General features: G+C 35.7%; 1 protein-coding gene across 1 annotated transcript in view; it reads left to right on the forward strand.

Annotated features, from left to right (window-relative positions):
* Dnah12 (dynein axonemal heavy chain 12) overlaps window positions 1–24,288 on the forward strand; it is a 273,790-nt gene that overhangs the window by 232,416 nt on the left and 17,086 nt on the right. The window contains exons 61-68 of the mRNA XM_047531915.1: window positions 6,529–6,687; window positions 10,016–10,160; window positions 14,252–14,402; window positions 14,615–14,868; window positions 15,012–15,152; window positions 19,054–19,191; window positions 21,968–22,201; window positions 23,032–23,220. Of these exons, the coding sequence (XP_047387871.1) occupies window positions 6,529–6,687; window positions 10,016–10,160; window positions 14,252–14,402; window positions 14,615–14,868; window positions 15,012–15,152; window positions 19,054–19,191; window positions 21,968–22,201; window positions 23,032–23,220 (1,411 nt within the window). The remainder of the gene's footprint in view (window positions 1–6,528; window positions 6,688–10,015; window positions 10,161–14,251; window positions 14,403–14,614; window positions 14,869–15,011; window positions 15,153–19,053; window positions 19,192–21,967; window positions 22,202–23,031; window positions 23,221–24,288) is intronic.

Below are 24,288 nucleotides of genomic sequence, written 5' to 3' on the forward strand. Positions count from 1 at the left end.
CTCCATTTAGAATGATGTTGATCTGGGGTTTAGCATATATGGCTTTTATGATGTTGAGGTATGTTCCTACTATCCCTAGTTTTTCTAGTGTTTTGAACATGAAGGAGTGCTATATTTTGTCAAATGCTTTTTCTGCATCTATTGAGATGATCATACGATTCTTGTTTTTAAGCATATTGATATGATGAATTATATTTATTGGTTTCCATATGTTGAACCAACCCTGCATTCCTGGGATGAACCCCACTTGATCATGGTGCACTATATTTTTAATATGTTTTTGTATGCAAGTTGCCAGAATTTTATTGAGAATTTTTGCATCTATGTTTATCAGGGATATTGGTCTGCAGTTTTCTTTCATTGATGTGTCTTTGTCTGATTTTGGTATCAGGGTGATATCAACCTCATAGAATGAGTTTGGAAGGGTTCCCTCCTTTTCTATTTCATGGAATAATTGGTGTTAATTCTTCTTTGAAGTTCTTGTAGAACTTGGCTGAGAATCTGTCTGGTCCTGGGCTTTTCTTTTTTCTTTCTTTCTTTTTCCTTTTTTTTTTTTTTTTTTTTTTTGGACAAACGACAAGGAAGTTTTAATTGAATTAGTGGAGTTGATTGCATATGGCTCTTTCTGCAAACCCCACAAATGGGATGCTAAGTCATGATGGCTCCTGCTGGGTTCTAACTTCCAGACTGAACCAATCTATCCTATTCAGCTTCAGCAGGCCAGAGCACTGAGTAGGCCAACCTTCTCAGCTCCTCACTTCTAAACCTCCCTTCTAAACTAAGAGGGCAGAGCAGAACCAGGAAAGGTTGTGCCACTGGCCAGAGGAGATGGTAAGAACACACTGGTCATGTTGTTCCTTGGACCCTGTGCTGGGCTTCTCTTAATTGGTAGGCTTTTAATGGCATTTTCTATTTCATTACTTGAAATTGTTCTGTTAAATCATGTATGACCTCCTGATTCAGTTTAGGTAGATCATATGTCTCTAGAAATTTGTCACTGTCTTCAATATTTTCTATTTTATTGGAATATAAATTTTCATAGTAGTTTCTAATTATCTTCAGTATTTCAGTTGTGTTCATTGTGATAATTCCTTTTTCATCACATATTTTAATAATTTGGGTTTTCTCTCTTTTTCTCTGTTAGTGTGGCTAGGGGTTTTTCAATTTTATTGATTTTTTTCAAAGAACCAACTTTTTGTTTTGTCAATTTTTTAAATTGTTTCTTTTGTTTCAATTTCATTGATTTCAACTCTGATTTTCATTATTTCCTGTCTTCTACTGTTTTTGGTATTGATTTGTTCTTTTTCTAGGGCTTTGAGCTGTAATGTTAGGTCATTTATTTGTTGACTTTTTATTCTTTAGGTAAATAAGCTCAGTGCAATGAACTTTCCTCTTAATATTGCCTTCACAGTGTCCCAGAGATTTTGGTATGTAGTATTGGTATTCTCGTTTACCTCTAAGTATATTTTCTTTTGATCCTTGGAGACACCTTATTGACCTGGGAATTTTTACTTTTTTCCCCCCATCCTGCGGTGCTGGGGATTTGAACGCAGGTCCTTCCGCATGCTAGGCAAGCACCCTACGAGATGGGCTATATTGTCAGCACTGGCCTGTGAATTTTTAAATCTCAGACTTGTATGCACTAAGTCTCTAGTAACTCACCAATTACAACCTAAATATCCCTTTATCAGTGTTCATTCTTTGGAAGTTTCAACTGAACTTGTGCTCAGATAATTTCTAATTCTCTGTTTCCACCTATTTCTCCAATTTGGGGAGGTGGATAAAAAGTTAACCCTATGACCTCAATTCTCTAAGAAGAATTGTTGACTTTCAGTTCAACTTCTTTCTTGTAAGGATGGGATTAATAACTTTCAAATTTGTTATATGTTGGACCTGAAATTAGAAGTTCCTTTCTTGTCTTTTTATAAAGATAATTTTTAGCTTCTCCCTCAGGTCTTCTTCTCTTTTACTTTTGTGGCTATGTTCTTTCTTACTCATCTTTTAGTGATTAACATAAAAATTACAACATGCATCATCCAATATTATAGTGTAATTATTTTTGCTACTTATACTCTTTTCTCAGACATACAAAGACTTAGAACATTTTAACTCAGTTTACCCCATCTATTTTGACAGTTGTTATCTATATTCTGTGTTTTAATCTCAATAAGATTTTTTTATTATTGATAAAGTAAATCATTTAAATTTACTCATATATTTACCCTTTTGGTTGCTGCCATTTCTTTGAAGTTTCCATGTGAGACCTGTTCTACCTGAAAACACTTTCCAGGATTTCATTAGTATGTCTGCTGATCATGAAATCTATTAGTTCTCTTGTGTGTGAAGTCATTGCTACTTTTGTTCTTGAAGTATACAGGTGCTAGGCCTAGAATTTTCTTTTGGCACTTTGAAACTACTCACCGTTTGCTAACTTCCAATGTTATAAATTGTTTTGCCTGTGAAAATAAGGTGCCTTTTATCTCAAGATGTTTTTAAAGTTTCTTTTTACTTAGTTTTAGTTTTTAGAGGTTTTAGTATTATGTCCCTAAACATGTTTTTTAAAAATTGATGTATAATTGTATTTAGAATAAAATATCAATTTGATGAATTATTATAGTAAACAAACCCATGTAATTATCACCTACACCAAGAAGTAGAAATTACCTGTATTTTTCTAAAAGCCCCCTGGTACTTTTTCCTAATCTCTACTAATCTTTGCTTCCTCCCCAGAGGTAATTACCATACTAACTTCTAAGAGTCTATTTTTATTTTTATTATTCTGCTTGGAATTTACAGGTCTTCTTGAATCTACTACTTAACATCAACTGTTTTGAAAAATAGTCATAATTTTTTCAAATATTGATTCTGCTTCAGTCTCTCTCTCTTTCTAGTTACATATGTCTTAGATTGTCTTATCCATTCCCAGTCTCTTACCCTCTCTTCTATATTTTTTTTATTCTATTGTTTCTCCAAGTTTTATTTTTTTTGTGTGCAATAATTCTTTCTTAGGTATATGTAATCTGGCACTAAATCCATTTATTTAATTCTAAATTTAAGTTATTATAAAACTAAGCAAATATATGTCAATTTTTCTTACTTTCCTTTCTTACACAAAGCAATACATTATAGGTATTCTTTTGCACTTTTTCTGTTAATAATATATAAGTGGAAATCACTTGATAAAAATCTCCTTTTTTAGCTTTATTTTTGAGCTATAATTTACATATCTATGCAATTCACCCTTTGTAAGAATCCAGTTAAATGTTTTTAGTATATTTTTTATTTGTGCAATCATTACTACAATTTCATTTTAGAACATTTCTATGATCCAAAAAAAATTTCCCTGTTCCCATTTAGCAAGTTCCTGCTCTTTTTACCAGAGTCAAAGATTTGGGCTACCCATTGCTCAAAGGCCAACATTCAAGAAATGAGGGTTCTTAGGAAGGAATCAGATGTATTCAAAGGCCACCAAGCTTAGGAAGATAGAAACAATACCACCTAAAGCTCCATCTTGGGTGACCGCAGAGTTGAAAGGGTTCTTACAGTGAAGGGAAAGGAGGAGCAGGGCAGGGAGACTGCCCACAGAGTCTTTGTCATACAGGTTGTTTCCCTTGTTTTTCTCTGGTAAGGAACAAGGGAAAGAACTTCTACCTCCACTGGCTAAGGACTTAGGAGGGGCATTACAAAGGTCATTGGTTGGGTGCTAGGTGCTGTAAATCTAAAGATTATTTAATAGTTAACATCTTAACCATTTAGACTTCTCTTTAAAACTTAGAATACTGGTGGGGAAAAGTAGGGGACTTAAAAGGATTAGGGAGGGGGAAGCGGGGAGTGAATGACTTCCAACAGCCAATGATGACTTCCCAAAAGAGCTGCCTTCTTCCACTCTTAATCCTAGCCCCAGGTAGCCAGCAGTCTGCCTATCATTCTCCATAGTTTGCCCATTCTAGAATTTTATTAATGAGACTTACTGTACAGTGAAGAATATGGTCTATCTGTGTGCCCTTGAAAAGTACTTTTATTTTTACTATTTCTGGGTGGAGTGTCCTGTAAATGTCAAGTGGCTCATGATGGTTTTTAAGTGTTCCATCTTCTTATTTATTTTCAGTCTATTTTTACAATTAATTATCAAGAGAGGTGTTGCAGTCTCTATAGAGATTTCTTCTTGCAGCTTTTTTCCATTTTGCTTTGTGCTGTGATGCTCTTTTGTAAGATGTATAAATATTTCGTCATTATATCCTCTTGATAAATTGATTTGACCTCATTTATCTGTGGTGATATCCTTTTCTTTTAAATTTATTTTGTCTAATATCAGAGCTCCTCAAACTTTCTTTTGGTTAGTATTTCTGTAATTTATACTCTTCCATTTCTTTTCATCTATTTATGTCTTTACATTTAAACTTTGTTTCTGTAGGCAGCATGTGGTTTAGGTCCTGGTTCTTTTATCCAATCTTATAATAACTACCTTTGAAAGAGAGTGAGATTGTTGAGACCCTTTACATTTAATGTAATATAGATGTGGTTATGTTTAAGTCTACCATCATAGTTTGTTTTGATTTTGGTTTTTTTTGTTTTACATTTCCTCATTTTCTGTTTTTCTTTGAATTATTTTGCAATCATTCCATTTCTTCCCCTTTGTTGATATGATAGCTATAATTTTTATTCTATTATTTCAGTGGTTTATTTAGATTATAGTATACCTTTTTATGTTATAGTATATTTCCAGTTAAAATTACACCTTTATTTAGTATTAGGACAATAATCCATTATATTTCTATAGTACATACTAAAAGTATTCTTCTTATACTTCATATATGTGAAGTATAAAAATAAAATAAAATTATATATTTCATTTATGTATATGAAGTATAACAACTTGCAATAGTATACTTTCATTTCTCCCCACCTATACTTGTTTTTATTTTTTTAATACATTTTACTTGTATGGCCTCACTGTGGGGAATCCTAATAGACCTGATCTGGCCACTTGCTCCCAAATCAAGCAGAAATAGTAATGGTGAATTGAAAAGGAATTTATTCAGTATAGCTATCCTGCAAAGACAAGGGGGACCAGGGTTCTGAGCCTTGTCTTTAGGGATACCAATAAGAAATTCAAGATTAAATAAGGAAGGGACAGAAGCAGGGGATAAGAAGTATGCATATTTAAGCAGTCTTGGTCAGAACTGTGGTCTGGTTGATAATTATCTCATATCTGGTTCTATAAGGTCCTTCTGGTTCTGGTGAGGTTGTTATCACTTGAGAAACGATTGTTTTTCTACATTGCTTTTGCTTAGGGGAGCAGCCTCAGTTCCTGTCATAAGATAGTTTCTTCCACATAGTGGAATAGTGCCATCACAGGTTGATCTGCTGGCATGTCTCACTTGTCTTAGAATCTTGAAAATATCTTAGTTATTCTTTCCTTGGTGTTTTAGTTATAAAAGAAGTCAGGAGAGGTGAGGCAAATTTAGAGTTTATCAACCTTGTATTACCAATTTTTATAAAGATACTCAAGTGATTAACATGTCTACATGCAGATTTGAACAGGAATCTCACTCAAAGTTTAAGGCAGCAAAAAGGAGACCAACGTAGTATGAAGGCAGAGATGCCATACTTTTTTCCTGCTTTTAGTTACCCATCAGACATCCTCAGGACCAAGTGAAGAGTCCTTGCTTTTTAACAAAAGTAGACTCCAAGCCCCTATTACATATATATTCACTGATTTTTCTCCTTCTGATTGTTGTGAATATATTAGTAAATGCTAGAATTTTAGTATTCTTTTAAAGAGCTTTGAACTTTACTTTGACAGGTAGTTAAGTTGCCACTATATTAGTTTGATCTTTTAAAGACTTGTTTTAAAGGTTTTTTATGGAAATTTTGAAGTAGCCTTTATTCTAAAGCTAGGTTAGCATCACTACTAAGATAACCCCTCATGTCACCACTGAATTCCTCTGCTGTTGAGCAAAGATTCATCTCTGCTTGGGAAGAAGTCATATCTCTCATTACTGTGTGGTCTCTGAAAGCTATTCAGTGTATGGATTCCAATTCTTTGCCTGATGTCCTGGGATTTTGCCCTACTCTTACATTCCTTAGTATTCCAATAGAAGCAAAAGAGCATCTATACAGATTTTCTTTTCAATTAATCTCCTCCTTTCTGATAATCTGCCAACAAATCCAGTCATCTTAGGCCCACCATAACTCTAAATTCTGTCTCCTCAACTCAAGAAAACCACCAAGGTTTGATTTTGACTGTCTCTGTACCCTGCAATCTGGAAAGTGGTACTTGGTAAAGGGCTCAGGCAATCTTATGAGTCACTTTATTTTTCTCTCTTCTCTCAGTGGCCACATTTCTACACTGGCTATTAAAAATCTTCCATAAAACAGTCTCATTAATTTTGTCTAGTTTTCTTGTTGTTTACAGCAGGAAATTAAGTACAGCCCCAGTTATTCCATCCAGGCTTATAAAGTAAAAGTTGATGTCTTTCAAGTTTACAACAGCCATTTACAACAGTCCTTATTTTTGGAATACAGGGCAAAGAAAGAAATTGAATACCAGGAACTGATGTTTCTTTTAACTGGAGGAGTAAGTCTTAAGGCTGCTGAGAAAAATCCCGATCCAACTTGGCTACAGGATAAAAGTTGGGAAGAAATTTGTCGAGCAAGTGAATTTCCTGCCTTCAAAGAACTCAAGTAATTGTTTACATTTGATGATTTAACTTTGAATAGTAATGAGTAGATCAGTAATTTAGTGGTTTTTTTGTTTTGTTTTGTTTTGGCTTTTTTTTGGTCGGTACTGGGGATTGAACTCAGGCACTCAACCACTGAGTCACATCCCAATCCCTGTTTTGTATTTTATTTAGGACAGGGTCTCACTGAGTTGCTTAGTGCCTCACTAAATTGCTGAGGCTGGCTTCAAATTCTCGATCCTGCCTCAGCCTCCTGAGTCGATGGGATTATAGGCATGTGCTGCTGTACCTGGCTAGTGATTTTTTTCAAGGTTCTTTTTACTTTATTGGTTGGTAGAAAGACAGGCTCTGTAACATTATATATACAGATATAACTCCTATGTAGCTCCTATGTAACTCCTGTATTACAAAAGGTCAAAGTCAATTTCTTTGACCCTGTACCCTTGAATCTGATATTCAGATTACCATTATAAAAGCAGGAGCTGGTATACCTTCCATTCTGGAAGGTGCCCCAACAAAGGCAGGTTAAAGATTATTTAAAACTTCTTTCATTGTAAAGAACTATCTTCCTTTTCAGTGCCTCTGAATGGCAATAAAAGAAGAGTTCCAAAGATCTACTGTTGATAGTGAGATTGAGAAGAAGTTTTAAATTTCAAACTTAAACCTTAAAAATTTTTGTAAACATTGAGAAATGACTGCCATTTTCTACTCCACTCCAGCTGACTTTCTCAAGTACAGATGCATGTCTTCCTGGGAGGCAGGCATTGAAACTCAATCTCATCAGTTTCATCATTAGGCTTCTCCAAAGGGCTTCTGGTAAAAGAAGAAGCTCTAATTTGGTTGTTTTGGTTCTTGTCAATCTTCCGTTCTTAGAAAAGACTTTTTTTATTAAAAAAAAAATGTGTGCTGGGGAGATGCTATTCAAATTCCAGAAGGAAATAAGTACCTTTTATGACAAAGAATTTCAATTATTTACTTAACTGAAATTACTTCATTGAAGTGTCTTCACATAAAACTGCACCTTGCCCCCAGCAACCAATTAAATAGGATCTGTGTATCACTTAAAATGGCCTCATGAGAAATAAAAATAAGCCATTCTTTACTCCCTGAAGTCAAATCACATTCTTCTGGACTACACCCTACAGAATTAGCTTTAGGAAAAACAGTAAAGGTCCTGCCAGATGACCATAAATATCCCTTAGTGCTTCTGGAAGAGAGACAAGAGCAGATCAACATGGACTGTGTGCCTTGGAAGCAGGGTATGGGAAAAGTATGGTTGTGAGCTGGTGGGTATTGTAGAGACTGCAGATTTTTGTGTAACCATCCCACCCACTGCCACCAGAATTTCTTCTTTCTTGTGCGTGTGCAGGGGCAGGTGGACATACTCATTCATGTGACCTTTGTATCCCCTATACATTTAGTGGCCCTTGGGTGCCATAGCTTTTTCTTTCTTTCCATTCATGTCTGATGTCATCAGTTGTTGCTCTTCTTAGAGGATTAACATAGAGGTCACTGCTGAGTTAAGGAAAAGGAGGTTGGCCTTCCAGCCCTTGCCTTGATTTTGACAGTGGAGGTCAATGGCAAAGATCTCCCTAGAACAATAGCCATTAAACAGCAAAGCAGTCATGAGAGCATATTGCTGGACCAAGACTCAATGAGTTCAGTATAGCTCAGAGTCAATGGAGCTGCCAAGACAAGCAAGTACTGAAGCAATTATTCGATGGATGTTCACGGACCATGTACAGGATCAGGCACCAGGGGTCTGGAAATTGCAGAGCATGTCAAACTGGTCTGTGCCTGGGATACTACTGATGAAAAGCAGTGCTGGGAGCAAAGTGATACAGCCTGGTACTCTCTGTATGTCCCATGAGGTGCAGGAAAGTATGGAAATCCAAGTGATTTCAGCAGCACCCAGCACACAGAATCACCTTTTAGTTGGTGAAGTAAAGTTTTTCATTGGGTGCACTTTGAATGTAGAGGTCTTCGGGCCACACAGGTTGATGATACCATACTATGAAGAGATGAAGAGCTGATCACTACATCTTTCAGTATAAAGTTAAATCAGTTGCTTGCCAAAGCAGAGGGATCCAAGCTCTGCATCTGGTCAGTTCGCCTGTCACTCATAGCTTGTGGGCTAAATGACTATCCATTGAGAAAACCCAACAAATCATTTTGTAGAAAGAAAGATGCATTAAATTCCATTCTGTCTACTTTGTTTTCCTGCTTATCCTCTCCTCTAGCTACATTCTTCTGCTCTGCATTTTCTTTTGCCAGATATTATTAATGAGGTAGTTGCAGTTGTTAATCCAGGGAGCAAGCAAGCAAAGTTGTTTGTTTGTTTATTTGTTTGTTTTTTGCTTGGTGGTGAGGAGTGAATGCAGGACCTCACACATGGTAGGTAGGTGTTCTACCACTGAGTCACATCCCCAGCTCTTTTTAAAAATTTTTATTTTGAGGCAGAGTCTTGCTAAGTTGCCCAGACTGGCCTTAAACTTAACATTTTCCTGGCTTAGCCAAAAAAAAAAAAAAAAAAAAAAAAAAATAGCATTTCTTTTCAGGACCAAAAATAATAACCTGGTAAATACAATACTGAAGAACTTCCAGTTGTACCCAATGAGGTCAACAGAGACTTGTCATGCCCATTGCCAGAGTCCTATAGGCTCTCTGATATCTGTTAAACCTCTCATTAGAATCATGTTTGTGAACCAAGGGTTCTGTTGGTGGCTTCTTCTCCCATGTCTTCTCCTATTCTGCCAGCTGCCTTTATTCATTTCTGTTCCTGGTTAGAGTATACTTTCCAGCTCCCCTTCAGTTACAACTCCTGAAATCTAGTGATTTTTTTCAACACTCTATAACATTTTTGTTTCTGTAATGTACAAAGCTGCTCTCCCCGCCCTTTCTATTGCAGGCATTTTCCCTGCCTCCCAACTACTGTCAGTCTGTGAACATCCTAGCTAGCTATTGGTTCATCAATCAGCTTGCAAGTATCCTTCTCCATTATTGGTCCCCTGTTAGCCCGGCAGAATTCAACTGCTTCACGGTAGCTATCCGCCATCTTTTCTCTCTTGCTTTTCTCTCCCTCAACTTGCTTTCTTTCTCCTCCTCGCTTTCCACTCTCTCTAGCGCATGCCCTTTCTCTTTCCTTTTTCTTTTCCTCTCATTTTCTCTCTTACCCTGCAGGGAGATACTTTGTTTGCTTAATAAATTCCCTTATGTGATTTCCTGTGTCCACCGTGGTTTCCGTGGGATCCCTTACAGTTTCTTCCCCTTTCTGAACAATCTCTCAAAATCTTTCCCAATAAAAATAATAATTATTAATCTTTTTCCATTAGGATCCATTTTTGTGAACATATACTGGAATGGCGGGAAATCTATAACAGTAAAGAGCCACACAATGCAAAATTTCCAGCACCATTGGATAAGAATCTAAATGAACTACAGAAAATAATAATTCTTCGGTGCTTAAGACCAGATAAGGTAAAAGACATGTGGTCAATTTGGAATCCAGATAATTTGCCATTTATGAAATACTAGTCTTAAAGATATAGTCATGCACTCCTTAATGACATTTCAGTCAATGATGAACCTCATATTATGACAAAGGTCCCATAATTTTATAATGCAGCTGAAAAAATTCCTGACACCTGGTGATGTTGTGCCCATCATGATGGCATAGTGCAATGCATCATTTCCACGTCTGTGGCAATGCTGGTGTAAGCAAATCCACTGAACTGCCAGTCATATGAAAGTATACCAAAAAAAAAAAAAAAGAAAAGAAAGTATACCACATATAATTACCTAGCTATATAATACTTGATGATCATCATAAATGATTATTACTGTTTTATTTACTATCCTATACTTTCAATTATGATTTCAGAATGTACCCCCTTTATTTTAAAAAATGTTAACAGTGAAACAACCTCAGGCAAGTCCTTCAGAAGGTATTTCAGAAGAAGGCCTTGTTATCATAGGAAATGACAGTTCTGTGGGCATTAACATCCTTGAATACCTTCCATCAGGATGAGGTGTGAGGTGGAAGACAGTAATATTGACAATTTTGACCATGTGTAGGTGATTGTGTCTTTGTTTTAACAAAATAGTTTAAAAAATAAAAATAGTTTCTAAAAATAGAATATAGTTTATAGTTAATAGAAAATAGTTTATTAGAATATAAAGAAATGTTTTCATACAGCTATACAAGGTGTGTTTTAAGCTGTTTTTACCAAAAAAAACTCAAAAAGTTTTAAAAACTTTAAATTTGAGGAGTGAAAATGTTACAGTAATGGAAGGTTAAACTTCTTATAGAAGAAAGAGAAACTTTTTAAAATTTAGTAGCCTGAGTGTTCAATGTTCATGGACTCTGTAGTAGTACATGGTAATGGCCTCGTCCTTCTCATTCACTCATCATTCAATGAATCACCCAGAGCCACTTCCAGTTCTATAAGCTCCATTCATGGTAAGTTTCCTGAACAGATGTACCATTTTTTATCTTTTGTATTATATTTTACTATATATTTTTGTTTAGATATGTTTAGATACCATTCAGATATGTTTAGATATCATTGTGTTATAATTACCTATGATATTCAGTACAGTAACATGCTGTACAGGTGTGTAGCCTAGAAGCATTAAGCTATACAATAGAGCCTAGGCGTGTAGTGCACTATATCAGCTAGGTTTCTGTAGATAATACTCTATGATGTTTACACAACAGGAAATCAACTAATGATGCATTTCTCAGAAATGAATCCCTGTTGTTAAGTAACACACAGTTATACTGCTATTTGGTGGCTTTGTGTGTGTGTGTGTGTGTGTGTGTGTGTGTCAGTCCTGGGGATTGAACCCAGGGCCTCGTGCATGCCAGGTAAGTGTTCTACCACTGAACTAAATCCGCAGCACTGTTATTTGGTTCTTTGATTCACACGTCAGATACTTGCGCAGTATCAGACACAGTATCTCATTTCAGAATCCCACAGATTATTCATATGTGGGTTTATTTTAGATACTTTTGGCCATTGTTTCTTCTTCAATGTTTTTATTTTTACCTTTGCAGTACTGGAGATTGAACCCAAGAGTGCTCTACCACTGAGCTACTATCCCAGCCCTTTTTTACATTTTGAAATTTTGAAATAGGGTCTAAGTTGCCCAGGCTGACTTCCAACTTGTGATCCTCCTGCCTCAGCCTCCCAAGTAGCTGGGATTATAGGCATGCACCATTGCACTCAGCTCCTCAAATATTTTTTGCCAGCCTACCCAGGGTTCCAAGTATATATACATTAGACAATTTACTATAATGTTATACTAATAATGTTAATTATTTTTTAATCCTTTGCTGTTTGTAGTGTCTCATCTGCTGTGAATCCCATTAAATTAATTTTTTAGTTATGTATTTCATCTTTAGAATACTTTGATTCTGTTTTTTATATGTTCTATTTCACTTTTCACTCTGCTCACATTTTCCTTTAAACACAGTTATAATTGTTTTCAAATCCTTAACTGCTAATTCTGTAATTTCTGGATCTCTTTCTATTGATTAATTTTACTCTTGGTTATAGATTATATTTTCCTGCTTATGGATGTTTTACTGCTAATGTTTGATTGGATTTTGGACATTGTAAATTACTGATGGCTTGGGGTTTTTTGTTATCTTCTTATAAAGATTGTTGTGTTTTGTCCTGCTAGTTCAGGAATCAGCAAACATTACTTGTGGACCAAATCCAGCCCATGATTTCTTTTGTCCAGCCCATGAACTAAGAATGCTTTATACATTATAAAATAATTATTTTAAGAAGAAAAATATGGAACAAAACTATATGTGTCCTACAAAGCCTAAAATATTTACTCTCTGGTCCTTTATGGAATAGTTTGCCAACTCCTGTGGCTATGTAATTAAATTACTTGACTTTAAATTGTTCCTTTTGAATATTATTATTAAGATTTGTTAGGGATGATCTGAAATAGTCTTTCCAATTGATAGTTCAGCTCAACTACTAAAGTGTTGCCCTTCTAGCGTCTTTATTCAATGTCCCAGGTGATCATCAAGGACTCCCCATTGTGCCTACTGGAAACTTGAATGAACTCTGATAGTTCCCCAGGCCCCCAGCTTGCAGCTTCCCAATCATCATTCTTTGCTTGACCTTATACACACATGCCACAATATTCAGCAAAGACTCCAAGGTTCTCTTATACAGATTTCTGAACTCTGCCTGAATAGTTCTTTCCTAACTGGAACTCGACAACTCCTGGCAACCTTGGTCTTCTTGAATTCCTTTTCTGTCTTACCACCCTGGCAACACTGTGGTGTTCCATGTATGAGTCAGCAAAATACCTGACACAAACCACTTAAAAGGAGGAAAGATTTATTTTTTGTCATGATTTCAGAGGTTTCAGTCCATGGTCACTTGGCCCCATTACTTTGGACCTTTGATGAAGCAGAGCCTTTGATAGGGAACACATTTGTGGAACAGAGCTGCTCACCTCATGGCAGCCAGGAAGCAAACAAAAAGAGTGAGGAAGGGACCTGGACCAGATATACATTTCCAGGGCATGCTCCCTTACCTACTTCCTCCAGCTAGGTTCCATTTCCTGTAGTTTCCACCAACTTTCAATAGTCCATTCAATTATGAACCCATCTGTGGATTAATTTAAAAATGAGATCATAGATGTCATGATTCAATCTCTTCCCAGAAACCCCACCTATGAACATTGGTGCACTTGGGAACCAAGTCTTCAATATATGAGCCTTTGGGAGACTTTCTAGATCCAAACCATAGTATTCTGCTTAAAATATTAAACAGGATTTTTGCTTAATGCAGGCCAGTATGATCAGATTTGAGAGGACAGGGATGAGGAATTTAATCAGGATGGGGGGTTCTCACTAAACTAATTTAGCAGGATTCTTGGCTATAGCAGGTCTCCTGAGGATAAGGTCTAGTAGAAAAAAAGGCTCAGAGGAGCCTAATGTTTGGTCAAGGAGAGAATCTGTTGTAAGTCACTTCACTTTCCTGGGATTCAGGTACACCATATGTAAAATGAAGTTGTTGAATATAATAATAATAGTCCCTTCCTTTCTTCTCTGTCTTTCCTTCCTCTCTCTCTACTTGTGTTTTTAGTAAAGTCACACAAGGAGCATTATCTAAGGCCTCATTCTATCTCCGGGTAAGTTCAAAAGGAGGCTAGGTAATTATTTGATTCCTGAGTATTTCTCCTTACTCTAACTCATAAAAATCTTGGTACATTGTTAAAACTTACCTCATTTTCCCCTACCTGATGATGATGATGATGATGATGTGTGTGTATATGTATATGAGAGAAAGAGAGAGAGACCAATTTGTATTTCATTTTCTATAAACAGTTCTCCTCTGCCCATTTTACTTTTGGATTGTTATTCTTCTGTTAATTAACAGACACTTTTTACATGTTAGGGAAATTAGTGCTTTGTCTGATATACTACATGATTTTCTTGGCCTTTATGCTCAAATTTCATTCTTTTTCATTTTTCAGTAATAATCAAAGTTGTGTGAAATAGCAATTACTTCAAAGACCACATTTTCTCTTTTTACCAGATAACACCAGCTATAACAAATTATGTAACTGACAAACTGGGAAAAAAGTTTGTAGAACCTCCACCATTTGATTTGACAAAGAGTTACTTGGATTCAAACTGCACCATTCCCTTAATTTTTGTGCTGTCTCCAGGAGCAGATCCCATGGCCAGTAAGTGCTTATATTGAAATATTATAAACTTCTAAGAAATTACTATTAAAATATTTTGCTCATTGCCTACTTATTAGATGATTGTAGATCAGTTAGTAAACCTAGCATTCCTAGGGAGAGTTAACTAGAACTTTCCTTGATAAAACATGTATACGTAGAAACCATAAGGCATATTTTATAATTCTAAAGTAATTTTTTTGTTCTGTTCATAGGCTTGCTGAAATTTGCAAATGATAAGTCTATGTCTGGAAATAAGTTTCAAGCCATTTCACTGGGACAAGGACAAGGACCAATTGCAACAAAAATGATTAAAGCAGCAGTAGAAGAAGGAACTTGGGTTTGCCTACAGAATTGTCACCTTGCTGTCTCCTGGATGCCCATGTTGGAAAAAATATGTGAAGATTTTAGCACTGAAACCTGTAACTCATCTTTTAGACTTTGGCTCACAAGTTACCCATCTCCAAAAGTATGTTTGTTTATTATAGAAGTCAATACATATATTTAGACATTGTATGTCTTCAGTATTAGACATTTTTTAATTCACTGGTGTATTCATTTAAGGGCCAATATTGCTGTTTTGCAAAATGCTTTTTATATATTTTGTTTTAGTTCCCAGTAACAATTCTACAGAATGGAGTAAAAATGACTAATGAACCTCCCACGGGCCTTCGGCTAAATCTCCTTCAGTCGTATCTCACTGATCCAATTTCTGATGTTCAGTTTTTCAAGGGGTGCCAGGGAAAAGAACTGGTAATATCTAACTTCTGCAACTTTTAAATTGTGCTTTTATAGTGATTAAATATGTTAATATAAAATTGTTATTTAATGTTTTAAACTTCATGCATTTCCTAACAAGACAAATTATTCCTATCTGCTTCATTATTTTGTTCCCAGTAGTTTGTGTTCTGCTCACCCCAATAGTTGATATTGAAGTAAATATTTTTTGAATGAATGAATGTATCTTAGCTTGTAAATCAAAGTGCAACAGTGTTTTCAATTAACACCCAAGAGTAGTAATCTATCTAGTACTCTTTGCATCATTTATTCATTTTTTCAACAAATTTGTGTATTAGGCACTCTCTAGGTACTACACATAAAGCAGTGAGAAAAAGAATAGATACAAGGAAATCTGCCTTCATGGAACTTAAATTCAAGTGATAATGTCTTAGCATATTAATAATGTTTTTCAGCATATCCATCTAAAACAGTTTTACATGGTACTGGGAACTTCAGAAGGTCCCAATAAATAACACACATTTTCCCTGTCTGAATTCTTACCACTTGAGAAGCAGGAAAAAGTATAAACATAGGGGATCCAAAGCATGCTCTTAATTTTTTATATAGACTAGATTGGAAGATGATGTAACTTATATCTGTGAGCAAATGGATTACTTATTACTGAACCCCAGAATTAAGATTTATCCTTCTACAGGAGTAGAGGAAAACTCAGTTCCCTGTAGGAAGATCACTTCTAAGGGAGAAACTGAGCAAATCATATTTGGTTGATTTTCCCAAATTTTCTTCCTTTTCGGTAGCAAATGAGTACAGGGATGGAGAAAAGTAAGGGATGATACATTAGTTGAGGCTTCCCATCATGAAAGGAAACGGTATCGGGGGGAAATTGTCCCCCTGCCCTCATTTCAACATATAGTACTTATCATATTTGCCTAGTTGAACTAGAAGAATGTTAATTGAAGGTAAAACAAATGACCAAATTCTTTGGAATTCAGTCTCATCTGCTTGATGATAATTTGTGTGTCCCTACTTCTGCAGTCATTTTATTTGTAATGCTGGGAGAAAGGTGTTATTTTGTGTGTTTTTTAGCTAGAAAAAGAGCTTACTAGAATGGAGAAAGTAGCATAGTATTTGATCCCCATCAGAGTTTGAGCCCTAGCACCTAGAAGAAAGAGGTCCAGAAACAGAGAATAATAAGCAGAACTAATTTGGGGCTCAGATCACTCAATGAAAAATGGCACTGTGTTGAAGAAGAATCATTCTGATTCTTTCTATATTACAACATTGATCAAACAATATCAATGCCCCAAATATTGGGATCTGGGGACATGCAAAATTAACATCCATGTTGCATATCATCATTTCATGTAAGGCTTCACCAAGCAACATCTCTAGTAGTAAAAAATGGAAGCTAGAGTAAGATCAGAAAAAGTGCAAATGTCCTGTGACATTCATTCTCAGTGTGCATCAAATTCTCCTAGAAGGTTTTTTCAAACATCTTGGTGAACCCCACCCCCAGAGTTTCTAATTCAGTAGGCCTGGGGTGAGACTTAAAGAATTTGCCATTTTAACTAAGTCTCAGGTGATACTGCTGATCCTGAACTCACACTTTGAAAATCATTATGTTTTAAGAATTTTTTAGAACATCTAGTTTTGGCAGGGTAGGGGGAAATCTAGATAATAGGACTATGAGCAAACTTTCCTGATATTCCTTTTCACATCTCTTTAGTCATATCTAATTTCAGCTACAACTGTAAAAGAGAAAGCTCTTTTGTGCTCACTCACCTTATACTGACAGCACCCCAACTCAAGTATGCATATTTCTGCTTTCTGTCTCCAAGATTTCTCTGATGCCACCAGAACCCTTATGGCCTACAGATACATTATCACTTCCAGGGAGATCCTGAGCTATTCAGGAACCACTTTTCCCAGAAGAATCGTGTCCCTGCCGCAGCAACAACTTTAATAATTCATTCTAATATTGACTTTTCCTCTTGCCCTGTCTTCCTTTCCCCACTCCTTTTCTGCTTCATGGCATCACCTCCCATATAAACCCACCTTCACCCTAATTTTTCCTTCAAGTTGTGCTTTTGGAAGAACCTATGTAAATAAAGACCAAAACCAGAAACAATGCAGCTAGTTTTACAAAACTTGAATGATGGTCCCTGCCTAAAGAAAAGTCAATATGTGAATACTAAGTGAAATAAGCCAGACTCAAAAAAGTCAAGAATTGAGTGTTTTCTCTCATATGTAGAAGTGAGAGAGAAATAAGGAATTAAAAAAAAAAAAAAAAAGATGTGGGACAAGGGAGAATCTCATGAAAAGAGAAGGGAGAACAGTGGAATAGGTCAAGGGAACCGAAGGGGAGGAAGGAGGGATGGGAAAAGGCATGGGAGTTGCAGAATGAAATCACGCCATGCTATGTGCATATATGAACATATCACAACAATTTCCACTTTTGTGTTAACTATAATGTACCAAGTAAAAAAATAAAGAAAATTATGTGAAAATACAGTGTCTGGAAAATATATGTAAATTAATATATGTGATTTATTAATATATGTAAATTAATATGTATGAATTATTTTCATTGCCAAAATGATGTTCTCATATAAAATGTTTCACCATGGCATTTACTTGGTATATTTAAAATATCCTTTGATTTATGTACATTATTTCAAGAGTATATCAGCTTAATAATGCACAGCATGCTCACTCCCTGCCATACCCCACAGTGCTAGAAATCGAACCCAGGGCCTTGCACATACCAGACAAACATTCTGCTACTGAGATACATCCCCAACCTATTTAATTTTATTTTTAAACATGGTCCTGCTAAGTTGCCCAGGCTGGTCACAAATTTGTGATTCTTCTCCCTCAGCTTCCCCAGTAACTGGAATTATAGGCCTGCACCACCGCACCCAGCAGAAGGCTTGTATTTTAACTCTTTTTTTGTTTGTTTGTTTGTTTGTTTTTGAGACAGAGTCTTGCTATGTTACCCAGGCAGGCCTTGAACTCCAGGGCTTAAGCAGTCCTCCTAACTCAGCCTCCTGAGTAGCTGGGACACATACCACCATGCCCTGCTTGCACTTTAATAATAAATAAGCTGGGCACAGCAGAGTGTGCCTGTAGTTCCAGGCATCCAGAGGATAGATTTAGGACTGTTTGAGTTGATCTGACTTAAAGTACATGGCATAATTGCTTGCAATTTACTTGGGGAACCTTAAAGAAATGTGGTCATCCCCCAAAATGCTGACACAGGTTATGAGAGGTCCATGTGATATCCATATTTCAGCATATGAAGATGTCATGTATAGATCAAATAAACAGTGGTTTCAAAAGTGATCTCCAGTTGAAAAATAACAAAGTCAGGAATTATTATATATTGGGATTTTTCATAGCCTAATAATCATTCTTCTGCACTAAATACATGCACTCAAGTACATGCCAGCAAGACTACAGGATAACATTTGAGTACTGATATTGTAAATATCTATGAATAATACCAAGTATTTTAGCTAATATCTGGGTCAAATAGTTACATTTTTGCATTTTAATGAAGTTTAATATTATGGTTTGTTTAGCTTTGGAAATTTGTATTAAGTGATAATGCTTTTTACAATAAGTATTATTTTAGATAGCTATCTTTTTAAAAAATATTTTCTTAGATGTTGATAAGCATTCATTTTATTCATTTATTTATATGTGGTGCTGGGAAATAAACCCAGTGCCTCACACATGCTACTCAAGTGCTCTACCCGAGCCCGATAGTTATCTTTTTAAAATAGTACTTTAGATACATAGTCAAATAGGTACATAGTCATAGAACCTTGTCATGAAAAAGATCATCTGTTCCCCTCATTTTACTGATGGAAATCTAATCAGAATTTTTGGTTGTATAATTTTTATATAAAAGTCATGGGAGAAGTTGCTGTTTGGAGTCTGCTTTTTTCATGCTCTTGTGCAAGAGAGAAAAAAATTTGGTCCTCTTGGTTGGAATATTCCATATGGATTTAATGAATCAGATTTACGCATCAGTATCCGGCAACTACAGGTAATATTGGAAAAGAACTAACATTTAGGAAGGATTACTATTAACCAGTTCCTAGCAAGTTCCTTTGTTTACAATAACTGACTCAGTTCTCTCAACATCACTAGTATGTGGGTAGATTGTTGTAATAACTGATTTATGGAGCACTATCTCCATCTGAACTCTTTCAGTTGCAAGTAATGGGAAACTTGATTTTAACTGGCTTAAGCCATAATTAAATTTATTATCTCACATAAAAAAAAGAGGTGGATAGAAAGGACAAGCTCTGAAGTTAGTTGATTCAGCAACACAACAGTGTTGTCATCAAGGACCCTGGTTCTTTTCATCTTTTTTGCAGTGCCAGGCTTTTTGCAGTGCAGGCTTTCTATAGGTCCTCACTGTCTTCTTTCACCCTCCACTCAGCCAATTCTACAATTTAGTTCTATCAGTCAACAGAAGTAGAAGCAGGTGCTCTACATTAAACAGAAAAGTAATATATGGAAACAATGGAAAAAATACTGGGTAGCTCAGAGATTACCAAACAGTTGGAAATCCAGACCCAGAGGAAAGGCATCCAGAGCCATATCTAGAATTATACCATGTTTGATAAGAGCAGCATCTCTACCCTTGTTGAACATTAGAAATCATTGCCTGCATAACTACCACACAAACTCTGGTCTGCTCCAGATCTTCTGATGACATGACCACATCCAAAGATATTATTTGCTGTTGCTATTTCTTTGTATCCTAATCTCCCCAGTTTGTCTAGGGTTTTAAGTAGCCAAGCTCAGGCCACAGGCATGGACTTTAGTTGTAAGAGCCTGGGAAACTGAATGGCTGACTTTTCACACAACCATAGAATATTAATAATATTAATTATATAATTAATAAATTAATATTAATTTTAATTCTTTGCTGTTCTAAATGGCCTTTATTACCTATGGTCTCATGAAGGGAAAAAGGAAGTATTGATAAAGCCCTAATGAATTATATTAGATTTCAATAAAGATGAGTTTTTGTAAGGCTATAATTTTTTTATTTGGTAATGCTGGATATGAAACTCGACCTCATACGTGCTAAGCAAGTGCTCTACTACTGAACTACATCACAAATCTCTAGGCTATAAATATTTGATTGTATTTATGCCAAATTTTATAATAAAATTTTGTAATTGATATCAACAAAATTATTATTACTTTATCAACTCTTTAAAATTAACAGAGACCTTAACTGGGGTAAGTGTAATTTGAAAATCCTTATGACAGTTATTGAAATTGGTTCTTATGGAATTGAAATTACATGATGAAATGACATTGATTTTGAACATTGAATTTTTAGATTGATTTTGTTGGTACAGCCTAAGCTTGGAAAATATTTTGCTAAAACTGTCCTACTGCCTATAATCAATCAACTGAAAATTTATCACCCAGTCAGGCCCCAATGTACAGCCTCCAGTGTCATCAATCTTCCTAGTCTCAATATTGAAACCCACAGGCATCTTTTATCCCTCTTTTATATCTTTAGGAGCTTTTATATCTTTAGGAGGGTTTTAACCTTTAAATCATCTTCACCTGGTCACACCAGTATATACCTCTTTCCAGAAGAGCAAACCAGCAAACTGATAGCTAAGTGGATGGACAATCAGGGAATGAGTTGTTGGTCTCCATTTCTCACATATACCACAAATTTAAATTCTCTTGATTTGGAGGAGGGAAGCCAGATGAACGTATCTTTGCCCTCCCCCAAAGACAAGAGAGGGAGAAACTTTCCTCTTTCCACAAATAATTTATTCCCCAAATAGATGACCATCCCTCTTTCTCAGTCCTCCTCTTCTGTCTCTTGACACTTCTCTTCCTCCTGAAAACATGGGAGTCACAACCATGATGTTGGCCTCATTTTTACTTGGCTCTGGATAATCTAGAAAAAGTTTTTCTCAGCTGTGCATCATTTCTGTTGTAACACCTGTCCTATGAGCTAAATTTTAGGAATAGGAAAATCTCTCAACCAGTAACATATCATCCCAATACACATACTATTTAAAATTGCTGTGCATTAAAAAGAGTATAGAATATAGAACTAGAAGAAATAAATTCACATTACTTTACATTTTCCAGACTGTTTATTGCTCTACAGGGTAACTGGGAGATAAGACAATGTAAAAGCTATGTAAATAGTAGTTTTTATTCCTATTATATCCATGATAATAAGGAAACTAGAAACAATATGTATTCCTTATTAGTGGAACTCTATCATAGTGTGTGAATAAAGTTCTGCATTAGCAGGTTGAAATTGTTTTTATCACATTGTGAAAGGTGTCCTAAACCAGACAACAGCCTCTCAGCCTTGACTTTATTGGTATTTGGGGCTATGGGCTGTTGTCCTATGATTGTGTAGTAACATCCCAGGTCTCTACCCCATAGAGGCCAGTAGCATACCACATGCACCACAGTTGTTACTATCTAAATTATTTCTATACATTGCTAAATATCTACTTTGGGACAAAATGGAACCCAATTTATCTGAACAAGTTTTATCCAATTTCACATTTAAAAAGACTTGGTAATTTTCATGTCATCTTTTTAAATTTTTTTTCATTAAATAAGCAACATGTATTTATTTTTTAAATGGGAGTTGCAGATAAAGAAATTTAAAATAAAACATTAAATCTCAGACAACCACTCCATGATAATAGCTCTTTCAACCTCTTTTCTGTGTAGATAGAAAGATAGATAATACAATCCTAAAATGGAAATAAATAGAAGGAATTTAAGTTTTTTTCTTCATTTTTTCTTTGTCTCAGTTATTTATAAATGAATATGATACAATTCCATTTGAAGCTATTTCTTACCTGACTGGAGAATGTAATTATGGAGGAAGAGTAACAGATGATTGGGACAGACGCCTCCTATTAACCATGCTCGCTGACTTTTATAATCCACACATAATCGAAGTTCCTCATTATAAGTTTTCTCCCAGTGGGAATTATTTTGCACCTCCCAAAGGCACTTATGAGGACTATATTGAATTCATCAAGGTAACTGATACCATTGTATTTGGGGTTGGCTTTCTGTGTGATTTTTCTAAAAGGAAATGATGAAATGTTTCCTCTCTAATGTGTACATTTTAGATAAGTATTAATGATTTCAATCAACTATCAAGATGTTTGTTTTCCTACTAATTAGTGAAAATTTAAAAGTTTGATTCTTCTATCATTTGATGTTCAGTTGATTTTAAACCTTTTTTTGATATGCACAGTCTCCCTTATGAATTAATGTTTTATAGGGAAAAAAATACTTACCTCTACCCTCTTATATTATTGGCTGGGACCTCTGAATTTAACTGACAAAACACAGATTAGCAAGAGAAAAGACATACAATTTGTACTGATGTTAATATTTTGTGTACAAGGGCTTCACAGAAAATAAGTGCAAATGAAAAGCAGCAGATGATTTGGAGGTTTATATACCATTTAAATAAAGGATGATGAATTGTGAAGAATTGACTAAACAAAAGAAAGGTGGCTTGGGCTTCTGTGGTGATAAATTGTAAGAGAGTAATTAGGAAATATATGGCAGAATAGAAAATAAGAATTATCTTAGTACAGTATGTTGTGTATACTCATCCCAGTGCCAGCCTTCAGTCTCCAGTGATACGGATAGCTCTCATCCTGGTAAAGGACAGTGGAGAATTTATGCCCTACTTTTAGGCAGAAGAGGGGAGGGAAGGGAATTCTTTTTGTATCTAGTGATTTTATATTAACTTCATCCATTCTTATGTTAAAGTGGCATATTTTGAGATGGCATATCCTGATTCCCTTCAGTATCCAATGAAAATGTGACACGTGCTTATTCTATTTTGTGGTAGAAACTTCCATTTTCTCAAGATCCTGAGATATTTGGATTACATGAAAATGTTGATATCTCCAAAGATCTTCAGCAAACAAAAATCCTTTTTGAGTCCTTGCTTCTCACTCAGGGAGGCTCAAAACAGACAGGATCCTCAGGAAGCACTGACCAAATTCTATTAGAAATTACTGAAGATATACTCAACAAGGTAATATTTGCTTATAATATATTGCTTATAAGATAATAGAAATAAAAATGGTACTGATATGACAGTCTGAAAACTCCCATTTATCAGCAGCATGATCTTAAGCAAGATACTTTACTCCTCTAAGCATTAGTTTCTAAGTCCGATAAGTGGTGAGAATAATACATATTGTATAACATTAATTTAATGTTCTTAGTAACTACAGTCAAGGATGAGTTAATGTATATGTATAATTTATTTTCATTTCTAAATAAAAGGTAGATGACAACTTTTTAAAAATGGAGGAAATGTTCTGACTTGATTTTTAATCTATACCTTAGGAATTAAGAAGGCACAGGGAGATATGATCAGTGCTAAGCTAGATGCTAAAACTTCTTTTCCTAATACAGCTCAACATACTTAGTTCCTACTAAGTAGAATGGTACTCTCTATTCTTACCTTGTTTCTGTGAGCTTTAATTTCAGTAAAGAACTACTAATGGAAGTTTCAAAAGGTTATGTTACTAAACACAAATGCTTGCAACTCTTCCTCCAAGTACTATCAATATGTCCTTATTTCAGCACCAGACAGTATAACAGAGCAGAATCTAGCCCTAGCCCACTTGTCTTCAAAGCCCATGGGCTGCACCAGTGCTCTCTTAGGTGAGCCTATTCAGATGCCTGGCAGTGGCCTCTTGGAGAAGGGAGAGGAGCAGCACTGCCTACAGCCATGGTTGAAAGGACACTAGCACATCCTACCCCCACCCCTGTATGGCTGCTTCTGCCATTCACCCCTTCTAACACCTGGCCCCTGCCGTTTCTGTGGTTTATCTCTGTGGGAAAAGATTCTTGCCCTCTAAAATGAGCCCTCTAATGGGTTATCTGGCAGAGGCATCTGGGGCTTATCTGGGTTAAAAGGTTGTTTGAGCAGAGCCAGAAGACCCTGGAATTAGAATTCTTTTGTACTCTCCAGGGACCATCACCTTCAGATCATCAGGGAAGTGCAGATCTTTTAGTTTAGGACTTCCCCAATTGGGAAACTTCTTTGCCCATTTAGAAGTATGAATTCCAGTGTCTTGAAAGGCCTTCACCA

The sequence above is a fragment of the Sciurus carolinensis genome, chromosome 17, assembly GCF_902686445.1.
Source record: "Sciurus carolinensis chromosome 17, mSciCar1.2, whole genome shotgun sequence".
In the NCBI taxonomy this organism is placed as follows: domain Eukaryota; kingdom Metazoa; phylum Chordata; class Mammalia; order Rodentia; family Sciuridae; genus Sciurus; species Sciurus carolinensis.